Source organism: Lolium perenne, chromosome 2 (genome assembly GCF_019359855.2).
Source record: "Lolium perenne isolate Kyuss_39 chromosome 2, Kyuss_2.0, whole genome shotgun sequence".
Lineage (NCBI taxonomy): Eukaryota > Viridiplantae > Streptophyta > Magnoliopsida > Poales > Poaceae > Lolium > Lolium perenne.
This window is the reverse complement of record NC_067245.2, coordinates 329,371,444-329,391,134: the sequence shown is the minus strand read 5'-3', so window position 1 is coordinate 329,391,134 and position 19,691 is coordinate 329,371,444. Positions and strand designations below refer to the sequence as shown.

The following is a 19,691-nucleotide window of genomic DNA, read 5'->3' as shown; positions in this document are numbered from 1 at the left end:
CACCCCTAGGTGGCCGGCCACCCCCTCTCCCAAACCCTAGCCGCCCCCTCTCTCCTCCTCTTCTCCCGCACGCTTAGCGAAGCTCCGCCGGAGATCTCCACCGCCACCGCCACCACGCCGTCGTGCTGCCGGATTCAAGGAGGAGCTACTACTTCCGCTGCCCGCTGGAACGGGGAGAAGGACGTCGTCTTCATCAACACCGAACGTGTGGCCGAGTACGGAGGTGCTGCCCGATTGTGGCACCGTGATCAAGATCTTCTACGCGCTTTTGCAAGCGGCAAGTGATCGTCTACCGCAGCAATAAGAGCCTACTCTTATAGGCTTTGAAAATCTTCAAGGGTTAGTCTTTATCATCCCCTCGTTGCTCCCGTATTCTAGATTGCATCTTGGCTTGGATTGCGTTCTCGCGGTAGGAAATTTTTTGTTTTCTATGCAATGAATCCCTACATTGGAATAGCCGATTGCCCTCCGTTTCGGCACCATGCCGAACTGGTCTCTCAAGATTGTACTGATCTGATCCGCGGTGCTAGCTGCAGGAGTCGAGGTCTGAAGATTCGCTGGAGTGGCATACTTAGCTAGCCACGCTTGCTTCTCAAGATCTGAGCTAGTTGCAGGAGTTGAGCTTTGAAGGTTTGTTGGAGTGACATACTTAGCTAGCCACGCCTGCTTCTCAAGATCTGATCCAGAAGCCCCTCCTGCTGTTCTAGAAATCCCTGCTGTTGCAGTCTGGTTCGTGAGTGCCCAGTTACTGCAGTCTGGTACATATGTGCACGTGTATCCGTGCGGGATCTCCTTGGGTGCTTCATACAAGAACTGGTAATCACTAGGATCACCACCGATCTTGTAGACGATGAATGCCGGTGAACTCGGCACTTCTGGTGCTGCCAGCGCGAACGGCAGCGGTGGTCGGGTCTGGAGTGGTATCTCTCCTTGGTGAGTCCCTAGAGCAGGTCCTGACGGAGAGTACTGGTGTCTCATGATTTCCTGGGTCACCCGAAGCGTGACACGCTCCAAAGCGTTCACCAGGCTCTCAGAATGGCGGTGTAGCGAATGAGCTACCATGTGATTAACCTCCTGACGCAGAGACCTGGTGCGTTCTTCTGAAGGGGTAGACAGGTCCACTCCATCGAGCGCGCCTTCAGGTGAGAACCCTTTCCACCTGATGCCGTGTGAGCGGGTCCTCTGGAAAGAGCCGATGAGGTCGGCTTCGAAGATAGCTTTGACATCGTCATACTTCTTCTTGAGCTCCTCCGTCAGATCCTCGTACGTGACTGGATCTTCCGCCATCTCAGATGCGGATGGCGATGCAGTTGATGTCGAAGACTGTCCCACCGGGCGTGCCAGAATGTGTTGGCGTCCGAAACCCACCGGCGAGCAGCGACGTGCAACACGTAGAGCCGGGAGGCTCCCAGAACTGCGGCTGGCCCTGGTCCCTCGAGCGACGGCCCGCAAAGCTCCGGCACGCACGTCCCGATGCTGGTGCAAGGGCGTGCCACCTGACCTATACCTGGTCAGGAAGGTGATGATTTGCTTCGCTTAGTTTCCTGCATGGCATACACGTAAACATTAAATACGAGCCTCGATCGGCTCTCAGGTTATCCCGTGAATCGGCTCAAGGAGCCGATCCACCCATGATTCGTATGAGGTCTACGATCACATGGCGGTCCTGCTTGATCAATATAAAGCTAAAACGACCTACGACGATTTAGGGTTTTCACCGCATAATCGGAACATCCTACACGTGATTGAGCCTGGCAGCCACGCAAGATGATAATAAACCAGCCCTAGATAAGGCCTAAAAACCAACATGGAGTTGATTCCCGGAACATCTTATCTAGGGCTAGCAAACTACACCCTACGTGCTACTGGATCCTTCAACCCGTTTGCAAGGCCTAACTATACAGATATTAAACTAATCCTTGAAGAACAAGGAGCAATCATAACAGATCGGATCTACTAAACACGGATCAAGCAAGGTGCCACCCTTGCACCTCAGATCGGCGCAAGGGTGGCTAGATGTCTAGGGATAGCATGGATCAAAGCATGTATAAAGGTAAAACAATGCTAACCCTAACACATCTACGATAACTACGTTGCTCGTCATCAACAAGGCTTCAGCACGAGCAACGCATGAACAACGAATAAATGTATACTGCCTAGATCGCAAGATGCGATCTAGGCAGCATGATGCTTACCCGGAAGAAACCCTCGAAACAAGGGGTTGGCGATGCGCCTAGATTGGTTTGTTGTGAACGTGATTGTTGTCTTTCTCAATAACCCTAGATACATATTTATAGTCCGTAGACTTTCTAACGTGGGAATAATCCCAACCGTGTACGAGCCAAATTCTACCTAACCGACACGTACCCTACTATATTTACAGATACACGGGCAAACCAGCCCAAACTTCGTGTACAAGGCCGATTCATGTATATCTTCCGTGTATATTCCTCAAGCCCATCTTTAATCACGGCCCACCTCTGATCCGGTCAAATTCTGGTGATAACAAGGGTATACCATATCGCACACCTTCAAAACCTTAGACAATCATAACAACAATATGATTTCACTTTGGCTTCAAAAAAGTGCGGCCAGTGCTCGATCTGACTTTACTTTCTCTTATGTCCATGATGCACAACAATAAAAACGATGATCAAAGTAGATTCATAGTCCAATCGAGATCATGAGCATATTCCAGCGAAGCCACAGTATAATTCAGAGTTTAATTGCAATGGTAATCCTAGGTAGACGAACATAAGGGTGTAATTAATGTTGAGGTTAAATGCAAATTGTAATCTAATATACCAAAACATGTAAAAAATCACGGGCAAGAGGTAAAAACATACATAGCATACCAAAGTATACTTAGCCAAAAAAATGAGATATATAGTTAACCATCTGGAGCCAATTAGTCGGTCTCATATGTCAGACCGATTCATTGTGTGTACCAATTAACTCACCGAATAGTATGCCATTATTATTTAGGTGATCATCCGATTATAGTGGTTAATTGACCAGTTAAGTGTGAAATATCGGCCGATATATAGAACAACGATAATTGATGATCAATATTCATGAATTTATACGGTATAAATATGTGTGTTTATTTCGGAGTCCTTGGTCGATGCTGTTAACTCTGTTTCTGAGTTGTTTGGAGTTTTTTAGGGTACTTCAAACAATTTCAGGATGGTTCTGCGGCGCAACATGAATTTTTTAATTACTAGCACAAATGCCCACGCGTTGCTGCGGAAAAATAAAAATTAACAATTTAAAACATGAAAAATACATAGGCGGCCAAGCGCGCGCCAGCCCCGTGTATCCCTCGCTCCTCTTGGCTTCCAACACCGCCTGCCATCTGCTTCGTCCGTCTTGGCCGTCACCACCTCGACACTACCGGTCTTGGCTGTTTCGGCCCGCCTCCCTCTCTCCCACATGCACGTGCTCGACCACCTCCGACCGTTTCCATCGATCAATAGTGTGCCGCTATGGCCACAATTTTGTGGACACTACTGTACATCCACCGTCTTCCCCTCAACTTTTATGTTCCAACATGAGCCTCGGTGTAGCCCAACATCTCGGGAGTCCCCGGAAACATCAAGGATCCTTTCTTTAAGCTTAATTACTCACAAGTCACAACATTCACTAAGGCAGCACATGCCAAAATTTAATTCCTTATCGACTTGTTAATTCCAACTTGGCTTGAATGCTTGATGATGATCTACTTAATTTGCAAACGTATATAAACCGATATGTCCCAATGTAAGGAAGCGATGTGGGGCCATTCGTTACAAAAGTACTACTCCCTTCGGTTCAGTTTACAAGACACACACGTAGATTAAGAAAAAAACTTTGACCATTAATTTAGTCAATAAAATATGAACTATATGTCAACAAAATACTACCTTCATCCTAAGGCTTAAGGCCTATATTTTTTTCAGAAAGTCAAACTATGTTAAGTTTAACTAAGTTTTTATCAAAATCATAAACATGAAAACTACAAAATCAATATCATTAGATAGATATAATAAAATATATTTTTATATGGTACCTACAAAATATCATATTTGTTCATAAATTATTCTAAAAGTTTGGTCAAACTTTACTTCGTTTGACTCTCTGAAAAAATATAGGCCTTAGAGCATCTCCAGCCGCGTCCTACAAAGGGGTCCTCAAAGGAATTTGGGACGCGCCGGACAAAAAATCGTTCCCAAGCACGCGCCCCGAAGGCCCTATACATAAATTTGTTAAATAGATCCACCTAAGCGAACATACATATATTGCAATGTGAATCAGAAAAAGGATGTTACGGAAGAATGGACCAACTCTATATGATGTTTAACTACAGATGAGTGTGAACAAACAATACACATGGAACCAATGATTTGAAAAAAATACCAGTTCATATCTACTTCCTCGGTCCGAAATAAGTGTCTCAAAATTTTCTAGATGCGGATGTTGTATAACAAAAATTGCATCTAGAAATATTTATATCTAGATAAAACTAAAATACATTTTTAGACGGAAGTAGTAGTAGCAAATAAGAGACACATGAGAGGTTCAAACGAACTGAAGAGGACATGTTTTATATGTACCAAAAACATAACTAAAGAGGGCATGTGAACCTTTTATGCTGCTTCCTCAGACTGCCCCGTTCCCTGCTTCAGCTCCAGAAGCTTCCCTTCTCCCAAGTCCCCACCCTGCGGTGGCAGCTTAGGCGTTCGTCGGCGCGTTCACGGCCGCACCGCCGGTGGTCGTCGCCGCTCACTGAAAGCATATTCCTTTGTTCTAACGCTCAACTGCTGAGGTATCCCGACGCCGCGGAGATGTTCTTGTGGCGTAGTAAGAAGCAAGTCAAGGCCGTACTGGATACCAATTGTTGTGCTGCTGACGGGTCTCAGTTTGGTCTCCATGGTGCACGAATCACTGGCGCTGGTGCCCAGCACGGCAGCACGACAATGATTGTCTTCTCTCATACATGTCTCTTCCGGTGATGGCGCATAGATCATCGGAGAAGGTGAGCTCCCCGTGCCTGAAAGTCATCTCGACAGAGGACCGGCACGACAACACACATGTACCGGTGCCAACACAAGCAGTGACGGGTGCAATGTCGATCACGTTTGTTATGTGCTCTAGAGTCTGGACACACTTCACTAAGAACCAGTTGAACCAGTCGAATTTTGAGAAATTATTTCTTAGACGGGGGACTCTTCTCGATGCAGCCCGAAAGAAAACCAGTCGATTTTTTTGTAAGAATTTCATAGATAATAGGGGACTCTCGATGCTTCCAGCCGAAAGAAAATACGCAAAACTCCTCTTGTTGCAAGAGAAAACAATCAGCAATTGCTCACATGCCAATGCACAGCTGATTTCAGTACATATACGTATCATCTGATTAGAAACGCCTGATTTCCGAAGCAGGGGAGGCAACGGCCCCGGTTTCCTGCAACTCCTTACCTGTGTAGCTCCAGCTCTGAAGTATGAAACTGCAAACTAACGAATATAATATGGCAAGCTGAAACTGTCTCATCTCCTGCGCACCTTGATGGAGGCTGATGGCGGCTTTGAATCTCTCGACGATGATGGCGACGATAGTGGAGCACGATCAGCGACGACATAGAGATGAAGGAGCAGCAGAACAAGGATGGCCGGCCGCCGGCGCTCTCGGTTTTGGACGGAATCGCGGCCAGCTGGTGTGCGTCTAACCCAAATCCTCTCTCCTTATCTGGCCGTTCCGCGTGTATACGGGCACAACTTGATGTCGTCGTCGAACATGACGGTCTCCTTCCCGATCTCTCCCGCCACGTTGTGAAAGATCGAAGGGGCCGATGTCGGTTAGAACGATGGAGGCGGGAGTGCTTTGTGGTGGTGCCGGGCCGGCGAGGTGAAGGGATGGCGTGGAGCGCCGAGGTCCGAGATCGGGAAGAGATTTTCTGGTTTCAAGACGAACTGAGGAGGATTCCTGGAGGGGCATTGGCAGGTCTTTGTGTGGAGGAATCTGAAGGAGATATGCCCTAGAGGCAATAATAAAATGGTTATTATTTATATCTTTATGTTTATGATAAATGTTTATATATCATGCTAGAATTGTATTAACCGAAACATTAGTACATGTGTGATATGTAGACAAACAAGAAGTCCCTAGTATGCCTCTTAAACTAGCTTGTTGATTAATGGATGATTAGTTTCATAATCATGAACATTGGATGTTATTAATAACAAGGTTATGTCATTGTGTGAATGATGTAATGGACACACCCAATTAAGCGTAGCATAAGATCTCGTCATTAAGTTATTTGCTATAAGCTTTCGATACATAGTTACCTAGTCCTTATGACCATGAGATCATGTAAATCACTTATACCGGAAAGGTACTTTGATTACACCAAACACCACTGCGTAAATGGGTGGCTATAAAGGTGGGATTAAGTATCCGGAAAGTATGAGTTGAGGCATATGGATCAACAGTGGGATTTGTCCATCCCGATGACGGATAGATATACTCTGGGCCCTCTCGGTGGAATGTCGTCTAAATGTCTTGCAAGCATATGAATGAGTTCATAAGAGACCACATACCACGGTACGAGTAAAGAGTACTTGTCAGGAGACGAGGTTGAACAAGGTATAGAGTGATACCGAAGATCAAACCTCGGACAAGTAAAATATCGCGAGACAAAGGGAATTGGTAATATATGTGAATGGTTCATTCGATCACTAAAATCATCGTTGAATATGTGGGAGCCATTATGGATCTCCAGATCCCGCTATTGGTTATTGGTCGGAGTGAGTACTCAACCATGTCCGCATAGTTCACGAACCGTAGGGTGACACACTTAAAAGTTGGATGTTGAAATGGTAGTACTTGAATATGGAATGGAGTTCGAATATTTGTTCGGAGTCCCGGCTGAGATCCCGGACATCACGAGGAGTTCCGGAATGGTCCGGAGAATAAGATTCATATATAGGATGTCATTTTATGTGAAATAAAATGTCGCGGAAGGTTCTATGGAAGGTTCTAGAAGGTTCTAGAAAAGTCCGGAAGAAACCACCAAGGAAGGTGGAGTCCACATGGGACTCCACCTCCATGGCCGGCCAGCCCTAGATGGGGTGGAGTCCCAAGTGGACTCCACCATAGGGGGCCGGCCACCCCCCCACATGGGAGGTGGAAATCCCACCTTTGGGTGGGAGTCCTAGTTGGGCTAGGTTTCCCCCTCTTATGGAAGGTTTTGGTTTCGGGTCTTATCCGAAGACTTGGACACCAACACTTGGGATCCACCTATATAATGAGGGACCAAGGGAGGGGGCCGGCCACCCCAAGACCACAAGCTGGCCGCCCCCCTTGAGTGGCCGGCCAACCCCTCCCAAACCCTAGCCGCCCCCCTCTCCTCCATATAGCCCGCGTAGCTTAGCGAAGCTCCGCCGGACTTCTTCACCGCCACCGACACCACGCCGTCATGCTGTCGGATTCAAGAGGAGCTACTACTTCCGCTGCCCGCTGGAACGGGGAGGTGGACGTCGTCTTCATCAACAACCGAACGTGTGACCGAGTACGGAGGTGCTGCCCGTTCGTGGCGCCGGAACCGATCGTGATCAAGATCTTCTACGCGCTTTTGCAAGCGGCAAGTGATCGTCTACCGCAGCAACAAGAGCCTCCTCTTGTAGGCTTTGGAATCTCTTCAAGGGTGAGACTCGATACCCCCTCGTTGCTACCGTCTTCTAGATTACATCTTGGCTTGGATTGCGTGTTCGCGGTAGGAAATTTTTTGTTTTCTATGCAACGTTATCCTACAGAATCGTGGGCGCGTGGGCTTGTCGATCGGGACCGGGAAGGAGTCGTGGTGCCCAAAGGCAAAGCGGACGAACGGACGCGGTAGAACTAACGAAAGCGTATTAGTGGATGGACGAAAGCGCACTTCGACGGACCGAACCAAGGAAACGTTAGCCCCTTTATTATTAGGTACTAGAGTCTGGACACACTTCACTAAGAACCAGTTGAACCAGTCGAATTTTGAGAAATTATTTCTTAGACGGGGGACTCTTCTCGATGCAGCCCGAAAGAAAACCAGTCGATTTTTTTGTAAGAATTTCATAGATAATAGGGGACTCTCGATGCTTCCAGCCCGAAAGAAAATACGCAAAACTCCTCTTGTTGCAAGAGAAAACAATCAGCAATTGCTCACATGCCAATGCACAGCTGATTTCAGTACATATACGTATCATCTGATTAGAAACGCCTGATTTCCGAAGCAGGGGAGGCAACGGCCCCGGTTTCCTGCAACTCCTTACCTGTGTAGCTCCAGCTCTGAAGTATGAAACTGCAAACTAACGAATATAATATGGCAAGCTGAAACTGTCTCATCTCCTGCGCACCTTGATGGAGGCTGATGGCGGCTTTGAATCTCTCGACGATGATGGCGACGATAGTGGAGCACGATCAGCGACGACATAGAGATGAAGGAGCAGCAGAACAAGGATGGCCGGCCGCCGGCGCTCTCGGTTTTGGACGGAATCGCGGCCAGCTGGTGTGCGTCTAACCCAAATCCTCTCTCCTTATCTGGCCGTTCCGCGTGTATACGGGCACAACTTGATGTCGTCGTCGAACATGACGGTCTCCTTCCCGATCTCTCCCGCCACGTTGTGAAAGATCGAAGGGGCCGATGTCGGTTAGAACGATGGAGGCGGGAGTGCTTTGTGGTGGTGCCGGGCCGGCGAGGTGAAGGGATGGCGTGGAGCGCCGAGGTCCGAGATCGGGAAGAGATTTTCTGGTTTCAAGACGAACTGAGGAGGATTCCTGGAGGGGCATTGGCAGGTCTTTGTGTGGAGGAATCGTGGGCGCGTGGGCTTGTCGATCGGGACCGGGAAGGAGTCGTGGTGCCCAAAGGCAAAGCGGACGAACGGACGCGGTAGAACTAACGAAAGCGTATTAGTGGATGGACGAAAGCGCACTTCGACGGACCGAACCAAGTAAACGTTAGCCCCTTTATTATTAGGTATAGATATAGATTGGTCTCACATACGACGATGGTACATGCACCGCAGGTGGGCCAGCCGCGGCTCTAGTCGCTAGATACACTGGGGCCCGTATACTGTACCGCTCCTCATCCACGCGCGCCCCGACAAATTTTCTTGCCTCCCGCGGCCGCTCGCTCTCTCTCCCTCTAGCCTGCTGCACTCATGGCGGCTCGGCCGGGCGGCGCGCTCGCGTTCCCCTCCTCGCCGACCTCCCTGCTGCTCTCGCGCTCCCGCTCCGCCCCCGACCTCGCCGCGGCACCCACGCGGCCGGGGCGCCGGAGGCGGTGGCTCGTCGCCGGCGTCCCGGCCGTGGCGGGGGTGCTCGCGGCCTCTGCGCCGGCGTCTGCGGCGGTGCTGCGGGATGGAGGCGCCACGCTGCTCGTCACCGCCGGGGCCTACTCCCTCGTGCGCGCCTTCGACGCGCTCACCGAGCGGCGCCTCATCGAACAGGTCTCGTGCATTCTTGCTGTACCATGTCCCCATTCTATTGCACATAATACAGCATCTCATCCCCATTCTATTGCACATAATCAAGTTCATTAAACTCAATCACTAGGAAGATCATTTGCGTTTACTGAACTTGATTTAGCTACAGGTCCAAATCGAGCTTCTTGCTGTTAACTGTCCACTGTCAACTGCCACTGCTGAAAGTTAAAGACTGGTTTCAGCCAGCATACATAGAAACAATGTCTAATTATTCGACTGATCAAACATAGACATACATTGTACAGTAATAAACCTCTTTCTTTTCTCTAGAACACTTAAAAGCTTTGCACGCTTTTGCTTTAAGAAGAGGTGAACACAACCACTGCTAGTTTTAAAACAGGGCAGTGTCATGCTGTTTATAGAGTTATACCTCGTTTTGGTTTCTGCTTGCTAACTTCTGGTACCTGTCACCATTAAAGGCAGAACTTGAGCAGAAAGATTGTCCATGTGCTATCCGGGGTTCTCTTCATGTCTTCATGGCCACTCTTCAGGTCCTCCTTCCAACTGTTTCCACTCTTCAGATACTCAAATCAGACAAGAGATCTTAATGTAGATACGCTCTGTTGGCAGCGATTCGACCGAAGCACGGTTCTTCGCTGCAGTAGTCCCATTCTTGAACTGCGTGAGGCTTCTGACCTATGGACTCGGTTTCTTCTCCGACGAAGCTCTAGTAAAATCAGTGACCCGCGAAGGAAAACGAGAGTAATCCCGATGTGCCAGCAACGATACTTAGTTGTGATCCTTCATTCTTCTTTAAGACGGCACCTCCTTGATATACAGTCTATGGTTGCTGGCAGGGAATTGCTGAGAGGTCCTCTGTATTATGTCATCGTGCTGCTGATCATTGTTCTTGTCTTCTGGCGTGACTCCCCGATCGGGATCGTCTCCTTGTCGATGATGAGCGGCGGTGATGGTAAGATGGAAGTCTCTTCAATCAGGCATGGCTCCAGGTCCTATAAAACCCCAATATACTTGTTTGTTTTTGCTGAGTCCCTGCTCCTGCTTGGATCTTGACTTTACAGGGTTCGCTGACATTATTGGAAGAAGATTTGGCTCACTCAAGCTGCCATTCAACAAGAAGAAGAGCTGGGCCGGGAGCGTCGCGATGTTCATTTCTGGGTCCCTGCTATCCGCTATGTAGGGTTCTTGTGATGCATTCATGTTGTCTTGAAAAACTTTCGCATGTGTTGTTGATGTATTCCGTCTGTTCCATTCATGCAGAATGCTGTTCTACTTCTCTTGGCTTGGTCACATTCAAGTCAGCTGGGATCAGGCGCTTGGTAAACTGCTTCTTGTTGCGTTGGCGGCTACTGTGGTGGAGTGTATTCCTGTAAATGATGTTGTAGATGACAACATCTCGGTTCCTTTGGCCACCATGTGTGTAGCCTTCCTGTTGTTTGGCAGCACTGCAACTTGAATCTATGAACAAGATGAATTGAGCTCCTCTTGTACTGGCACCACACGTTTTCTCTTTTCTTTTCCTTTCTAAGAGCAAAACAGGTGTGCCAGGACACCATATCTGACCAAACATTTGTTTTTAACAGTTATAAGATTACACAGTGATCCATATTCCGCTTCCTCTCTTCTCAATAATGTGGGCAATTCTCTCTTTTCTGATGGACAATTTCTTCAGTGAACAAACCAACCCCATACAACATGTCGAACAATGTGGAAAATTATTAATGAAGAATGCGAAGCAAAACAAAACAAAAAAGGTTCTCTGCCTACAAGGACTTGGAATCTACTCCGACGAAGCTCTAGTAAAACCAGTGACCCGTGAAGGAAAGCGAGAGTAATCCCAGTGTGCCAGCAATGGTATTTAGTTGTGATCATTCGTTCTTCTTTTAGACATCACCTCTGTAATACAGTATATGGTTGCTGGCAAGGAATTGCTGAGAGGTCCTCTCTACTCTGTCATCGCGCTGCTGATCATTGTTCTAGTCTTTTGGCGTGACTCCCCAATCGGGATTGTCTCCTTGTCAATGATGAGAAGTGGTGACGGTAAGATGCAAGTCTCTGGCATCAGGCCTGGTTACATGTTCTGTAGCACCCCATTATACTTAACGGCTACATCGCTTTTCGCTGAGTTTCTGCACCTTCTTGGGTCCTTGCTTTACAGGCTTTCCTGACATTGTTGGGAGAAGGTTCGGCTCACTGAAACTGCCATTTAACAAAATAGCTAGGTCGGGAGCGTCGCGATGTTTGTTTCTGGGTTTCTACTATCCACTCAGTAGGGTTCTTGTGAAGCACTCCTGTTGTCTTTGACCGATTTTTCGCATGCTTTGCTGATCTATTCTATCTGTTTCGTTGTTCCAGGATGATATCTTACTTTTCGTGGCTTGGCTACATCCATGTCAACTGGGATCAGGCGCTTGGTAAACTGGTTCTCATTGCCTTAGCAGCTTACTCTCTCTTTACTTGTAGCTGATTTGGGTAGACAATTTTGTGTATAGATATATCTGAATTTGCAACAAATATGGAACAGATGGAGTACTATGTTGGCGTGTATTCCTCATGTTGTTGATAATATCGTTGTTCCTTTGGCGACCATGTTTGTAGCATTTATGTTGTTTGGCAACACTGCAACTTGAACCCATGAACAAGATATTTTGAGGTCCTTCTGCACTGTCACCAGAAGTTTCCTAATCTGCTAAACATTCATTTTTAACATTACACATCATTCGTAATCAGTTTTCTCTCTTCTGAAAAATGTCAGGAATTCGCAATTCCTTTCTAATGGTCAATTTCTCCAGTGAACAAACTAACCTCATACAACAACAATCACGCAATGTGGAAGACCATTCATGAATAGTGAGAAACAAAAATGTTGTCCCCCTAATGTTACATTTGCAACTACCAACAAAAAAATGTAGCCGCATTGAAGTGGATGAAGAAGAGAGGTGATCATGTACAATGGCACCGAAGTGGGATTGATGCTCCTTCAGGCTTCCGCTTTTCCCGGGTAACCGCTTCTTGAATCATTGGCAACTTCTGATGAATCTTCTTCCATATGTAGTTCACAGCGCCATCCTCACTATGATGACTGTTTTCGTACTCAAAGATATGCTGGACTCGAGCCAGGTTTCGTCGGAATTGATCCCTCTGCTGCTTGGTGATATTCCTCAAGTAGTTCGTTAGCCATTTCGGTCTCATTGCATTACTGACTGACACAAAAATGGAGAATTCTGTGTAGTCTATCATCCCTTCGAAAGGAAGCTCGATGTCATCGCTAACAATGACGGGTATGCAAAGACTGGCAACAGCATCAAATAGACGACATGAACTTGGGGTGTCACCAGCTGGGTGCAAGCAGAACTCCGATGTCCGCATCCCTTTAATTGATTGTTCGCGCCCTGTAGCATTGGGAAAACCTTCTTCCATGACAACATCAGGCTCATCAACCATCAAGTCCCACAATTTTTCACGTACCAAACCACCCTGAAAACAAATAAACAAATTAATCAGATAGATGGTTTTAATTAGTATTTTGCAAGCAGTATAACCTAGGCTGAACTTAGCTACTTCACTCGATATACAAATCATATGGACAACTAAGTGTAACAGTTTTAATCATGTGTTTCTGTCATCACTATCGATCTTTACAAAAAGCAGCAGAAAGCAAAAAATTATGCCCTAGAGTTCTACTAATGTACACTGCATAAGCAATAAAGTCATGTTGACAGAAGAATGCTCTTCCGTGTTTATGCACTATGCATCGGGCTATCTAGAATAAATATAGAAAACATAAAAAGAGAATGAATCATTTAGTACTAGAATGAATCATTTACTGTATGTTTGTTCTATTTTTTTAGAGTGCTAGTTTCATGTAATACATAGGTGATAAAAAAAATTCAGGAGTCTCAAAGCTGGAAAACATAAAACAATGCAAGACAGGCTCAAGAAATAAATTACAAACAGTACACATATATATTTTCACATTTTGTATGAAATTATTGATGAAACCCAAGTGAATAGTCAGGTACAAACCCGGTGCCTGTGCTTGGCTCCCTTGAAGTACAGAAGAGTGGGGCGGTCCATGTTTTCTGACAGGTGCAGGGTGGGGAGCAAATGTGTGTAAGGTACAATAACATCTTTCAGCAATGACACTTGAGTGTGTTGTATCATATTAGAAGAGTTGCTTCCTGCAGATTTTGAATCGAGTTTGTACCAGCCGCCAAAATCAACCACCAATAGAATTGCTGGAGCAATCTCCGCCCGGACATGCCACATTGCCATAGGGTCTGTCAAAGAATGCCTCAGTATTTAACATGACCTGAGCATCCAAAAGAAAAATAAGCTGCTAGGCAAATCAATCTTCACCAAGACAAACAACACACCATACGATGTGTGTCACACGCATACAAGTAAGATATTTCCTCTGCAATACTAAAGTGCTAATATGTTCAAAAATTCAAAACTAATATGACCCACGATTAATTTATTAATTGGTGATATTTCAAGGTAAGCTACTTCCTTCGGTGAGAAAATGAGAGCATGAGAACCAAGAAACTTAAGCAGCTATATTGGTATCAATTCTAAGTATGTAAAGTTTCTTTCTAGTTTGTGATTTCATTCATTAAGGATGTTATCTGGTGATAGTATCCAGGTGTTTTACGACATGTAATTTTAAAAAAACAAGAAGCAGCTATAGTAAGCGTCATGCAGAAAAATCAAACCATATCTAGCCACTAAATAGTAAAATTGACAAAGATAATTTGGAGCTTTCATCTGCTCACAGTTGCAGTGTTGATTAGACAACCCTTTGATTCAGAAACTGTAGATGCAGAATTATCGGCTATTCGGCTTCGACACTTAGTAATCGCAGGGTGCAAATTGTCTTTGTTTGACTTGGATAAATCCTGTGTTCTGAGATATGTTTTTATAGTATACATGTCTTACTGATACTATGTTTTCATCCATGTCTTGTTGAGGATTGGTGTTGACTGTTGAGTGTGGAGTGTGGAGTACTGAACAATATCAACAAGAATATCGCAGCCTAAGTAACTAAAGTGGAAGAATGTACACAACTGACAAGGCCTACAATGGATGATAGTTTTATTACCATGCGCATTCCCATTAAACTGCGCTTGGATCAACTCAAACACACTCGCCGTTGCCCAAAAAAAAAAAAACCTGTCAGGACGAAGATGTGGTCGCGGCCGCCGGACCGGCGCCACGCCGGGTGAGCGGTGACGCGGTCGACGACCTCCCGCTGGCGTCGGTAGTCGGCGTTCCCCTCCTTCCTGCGGAAGGCGGCCTTGGTGGCGCCCCACCCGAGCTCCATCTCGGCGGAGAGCGTGGCGAAGAAGGGCACGAAGACGACGTCGGCCTCCCTCCAGTCGGCGACGACCCTCACCGCCGCGGAGTCGGGCGCGGGGATGCGGAGGAGGGAGGCGAGGAGCCAGTACTCGGCGCTGTACTGCCGGATGAGCGGGCTGGCGGGGTAGGGCGGGTGGCCGCCGCGCGGCGGCGGGTGGTCCGGGTCGGAGGAGGCCGGGATGCGGGAGTCGGGGTGCGGGAGCGACCAGTAGAGGTCGAGCAGGCCGTGGTTGAGCGCGCGGGGGAGGTCGGCGACGTAGACGCTGAGGCGGGCGCGGTGGTCGTCGGGGATGGAGGGGAGGAGCGGCGGGGAGGAGGGCCTGAGGAGGAGGAAGGAGAGGGAGAGGAGGAGGAGGGCGGGCACGGCGAGGAGGGCCAGGCGCTTCATCGCCGCCCGCCGGATCTCGCCGGAGATGAGCGGCGGCGGCATTGGGGTTGGGCGAGGGAGACTGATGCCCTCGAGAGTGACTTGTTGTTCGTCGATTTACACGAGTCGCCCCAATATGATGAATTTGTATCCCAATTCAATATTCAAATTCTCGTCCAGTAGCAATTTAATATACTCCCTCCGTCTTATCAAATTTATCTTATATTTATTAAAATTTAGATGTATCTACATAACAGATTATATCTAGATAGAGCAAAATTTAAGACAACTTTAGTGGGATGGTGAAAGTTCATTCATGTAAACATGTTCCAATCGGGGCGTCTTTTTCAATTTGCATTTTGATGTATGTTGCGGGCGGGCGTGCATGCGACGAAGCCCTCAATCAGAAGGGACACTCACATCGCATCGACAATGTTGCTTGTGCGCGACCACCTGATCATCGGAAGCTATCACAAAGGTGTAAAATGTATCAGCAATGGACAAGGAAATGTGTAGAGGCATGAACCACATGAACATCATTGATGCACCGACAAGGAGGTTTAGCTAGACCGCGAACACCACTTACTAATCATCACAAAATATTTTCCTACGGTAACTCGGTCAAAAAAAGAACATATTTTCCTTATCGCTTTTTCTATAGCCATAGTAAATTTATTATGATCGGCTTGCTTGATAGAATAATATTAGCTTGCAGTGGTAAATCGATGAAAATTCGCTCTACGGTAAATTTTAACTCTCACAAGCTTTGCAAAAAAAATTATAAACACATTACCAACAAGACTTCCATAGTAGACAATGGTTAATAGTTTGGATGTTCCATCATATTTGCCAAGCAAGTTTATCTCTAATAAAAATTACACCAATCACATAAGTTTGTGGACCACTGAAACACATGTGGGCGCTGAAGACTCATCTTTCTATGTGTGCGCCTTTAAATCTTTTGATTGAATAGGTACTACATTATTACGACTCCCTCCAATATTTAATAAATATCGGGGGTTTAAATCTTTGGACAGTAGCAAATGCACGAAGGACCCCTTGAAAGTTGGTCGACGCCATTGCTTTAGGTCTCTAGCTAGCGGGTGGAGCGTGAAAGTGGTATGAAGCGCGGATCAGACCACAAAACTTGAGCAGTAGCTCTTGCGATCACAGAAGAAAAAGAGGACGAAGACCAAAGAATACAGGAGAATGACTGAAGATATGACACTTCTTGAGAGTTTACTCATGTCCATTTTGATGCCTTTGACTGATGGCTACAGGGAACTTATAACATCACACTTACTGGACAAACCAAACTCAGTCACGATTTTCGGGCCATTCTCCACGTCGTTGCCTTCCTTGTCACACACCACCTTGCCAGTAGGTGGGGGTGCGAAAACTAATCTCCTTGCCCCGCTCCTCCTGCATCCCTGCCCAATGTTTTATAAAGGAACCCAAATTATCTCAGAGGGATTGGATAAGCTTCAACATACGGCATGATTTCCTTCTAGTCTTATCCAAATATTCGATCACAACCTTAGGCAACCTCTACATAGATATATGGTAAATACACATAGATATACCTGATGCTATCTTCGAGTGTTGTTCCTGTTGGAGATATGCCCAAGAGGCAATAATAAAAGTGGTTATTATATATCTTTGTGTTTATGATAAATGTTTATATACCATGCTATAATTGTATTAACCGAAACATTGATACATGTGTGTTATGTAAACAACAATGAGTCCCTAGTATGCCTCTTAACTAGCTTGTTGATTAATAGATGATTAGTTTCATAATTATGAACACTGGATGTTATTAATAACAAGGTTATATCATTGTATGAATGATGTAATGGACACACCCAATTAAGCGTAGCATAAGATCACGTCATTAAGTTATTTGCTATAAGCTTTCGATACATAGTTACCTAGTCCTTTCGACCATGAGATCATGTAAATCACTTATAGCGGAAAGGTACTTTGATTACATCAAACGCCACTGCGTAAATGGGTGGTTATAAAGGTGGGATTAAGTATCCGGAAAGTATGAGTTGAGGCATATGGATCAACAGTGGGATTTGTCCATCTCGATGACGGATAGATATACTCTGGGCCCTCTCGGTGGAATATCGTCCAATGTCTTGCAAGCATATGAATAAGTTCATAAGAGACCACATACCACGGTACGAGTAAAGAGTACTTGTCAGGAGACGAGGTTGAACAAGGTATAGAGAGATACCGATGATCAAACCTCAGACAAGTAAAATATCGCGTGACAAAGGGAATTGGTATCGTATGTGAATGGTTCATTCGATCACTAAAGTCATCGTTGAATATGTGGGAGCCATTATGGATCTCCAGATCCCGCTATTGGTTATTGGTCGGAGAGAGTTCTCAACCATGTCCACATAGTTCGCGAACCGTAGGGTGACACACTTAAGGTTTGATGTTGTAATAGTAGAACTTGAATATGGAATGGAGTTCGAAGTATTGTTCGAAGTCTCGGATAGGATCCCGGACATCACGAGGAGTTCCGGAATGGTCCGGAGAATAAGATTCATATATAGGAAGTCATATTCCAAGTCTGGAAATGATCTGGTGCATTTATGGAAGGTTCTAGAAGGTTCTAGAAAAGTCCAGAAGAAATCACTTTGGAAGGCGGAGTCCCGAAGAGACTCCACCTCCCATGGCCGGCCAACCCTAGTGGGGGAGTCCAAGGTGGACTCCACCAAGGTGGCTGGCCACCCCCCCCCCCCCCACATGGAAGGGTGGGAATCCCACTTGGGTGGGAGTCCCACCTTGGGTAGGTTTCCCTACTACATGGAAGGTTTTGGGTTGGGGTCTTATTCGAAGACTTGTAGTCCAACACTTGGGGTTCCACCTATATAATGAGGGGCATAGGGGAGGGGGCCGGCCACCACAAAGCCACAAGCTGGCTGCACCCCTTGAGGACGGCCACCCCCTCTCCCAAACCCTAGCCGCCCCCTCTCTCCTCCACCTCTCCCGCACGCTTAGCGAAGCTCCGCCGGAGATCTCCATCGCCACCGCCACCACGCCGTCGTGCTGCCGGATTCAAGGAGGAGCTACTACTTCCGCTGCCCGCTGGAACGGGGAGAAGGACGTCGTCTTCATCAACACCGAACGTGTGACCGAGTACGGAGGTGTTGCCCGATCGTGGCACCGTGATCAAGATCTTCTACGCGTTTTTGCAAGCGGCAAGTGATCATCTACCGCAGCAACAAGAGCCTCATCTTGTAGGCTTTGGAAATCTTCAAGGGTGAGTCTCGATCATCTCCTCGTTGCTCCCGTCTTCTAGATTGCATCTTGGCTTGGATTGCGTTCTCGCGGTAGGAAATTTTTTGTTTTCTATGCAACGTATCCCTACAGTGGTATCAGAGCCGTGTCTATGCATAGATGGTTGCACGAGTAGAACACAATGGTTTGTGGGCGTTGATGCTTATGTTGTCTTTAGTTTGAGTATTTTGCATCTTTGTGGCATAGTGGGATGAAGCGGCTCGGGCTAACTTTACATGACCGCGTTCATGAGATTTGCTCCACGCTCGACATGCAACTTGTATTGCATAAGTGGCTTTGCGGGTGTCTGTCTCTCCTACTATAGTGAAGATTCAATTTACTCTTCTATTGACAACACTAGTATCACCGTTGTGGTTCATGTTCGTAGGTAGATTAGATCTCTCTCGAAAACCCTAAACCACGTAAAATATGCAAACCAAATTAGAGACGTCTAACTTGTTTTTGCAGGGTTTGGTGATGTGATATGGCCATAATGTGATGATGAATATGTATGAGATGATCATTATTGTATTGTGGCAACCGGCAGGAGCCTTATGGTTGTCTTTAAATTTCATGTTGAGTAGTATTTCAAAGAAGTTGTAATAGTTGCTACATGGGAGAACAATCATGAAGACGGCGCCATTGACCTTGACGCTACGCCGACGATGATGGAGATCATGCCCGTTGATGATGGAGATCATGTCCGTGCTTTGGAGATGAAGATCAAAGGCGCAAAGACAAAAGGGTCATATCATATCACATATGAACTGCATGTGATGTTAATCCTTTTATGCATCTTATTTTGCTTAGATCGCGACGGTAGCATTATAAGATGATCCCTCTCACTAAAATATCAACATAATAAAGTGTTCATCCTTAGTAGCACCGTTGCCAAGACTTGTCGTTTCGAAGCATCTCGTGATGATCGGGTGTGATAGAATCAACAAGTGCATACAACGGGTGCAAGCCAGTTTTGCACATGCGGATACTAAGGTGGCCTTGACGAGCCTAGCATGTACAGACATGGCCTCGGAACACGTGATACCGAAAGGTAGAGCATGAATCATATGATTGATATGATGAACACTTTGAGTGTTCGCCATTGAAATTACATCTTGTCTCGTGATGATCGGACTTAGGTGTGGTGGATTTGGTTCGTGTGATCACTAAGACAATTCGAGGGATATTGTTTTGAGTGGGAGTTCACCTAGTT

General features: G+C 46.4%; 2 protein-coding genes and 1 pseudogene across 2 annotated transcripts; 2 read left to right on the top strand and 1 right to left on the bottom strand.

Moving 5' to 3' along the window:
* Positions 1–9,093: 9,093 nt before the first annotated feature.
* LOC127337233 (probable phytol kinase, chloroplastic) lies at positions 9,094–10,955 on the top strand. The gene is made up of 6 exons (XM_051364197.2): positions 9,094–9,459; positions 9,919–9,986; positions 10,066–10,197; positions 10,293–10,408; positions 10,518–10,632; positions 10,717–10,955. Exons 1-6 carry the CDS (start codon positions 9,172–9,174, stop codon positions 10,910–10,912), a joined length of 915 nt encoding a protein of 304 aa, XP_051220157.1. The 5' UTR covers positions 9,094–9,171; the 3' UTR covers positions 10,913–10,955.
* Positions 10,956–11,177: 222 nt separating this feature from the next.
* LOC127329746 (probable phytol kinase, chloroplastic) lies at positions 11,178–12,086 on the top strand (annotated as a pseudogene).
* A 58-nt stretch (positions 12,087–12,144) lies between these two features.
* LOC127337232 (probable arabinosyltransferase ARAD1) lies at positions 12,145–15,310 on the bottom strand. The gene is made up of 3 exons (XM_051364196.2): positions 14,629–15,310; positions 13,483–13,736; positions 12,145–12,933 (listed from the first exon to the last, which is right to left on the bottom strand). The coding sequence occupies exons 1-3, from the start codon at positions 15,242–15,244 to the stop codon at positions 12,400–12,402; spliced, it is 1,404 nt and encodes a 467-aa protein (XP_051220156.1). The 5' UTR covers positions 15,245–15,310; the 3' UTR covers positions 12,145–12,399.
* Between the last annotated feature and the right edge of the window lie 4,381 nt (positions 15,311–19,691).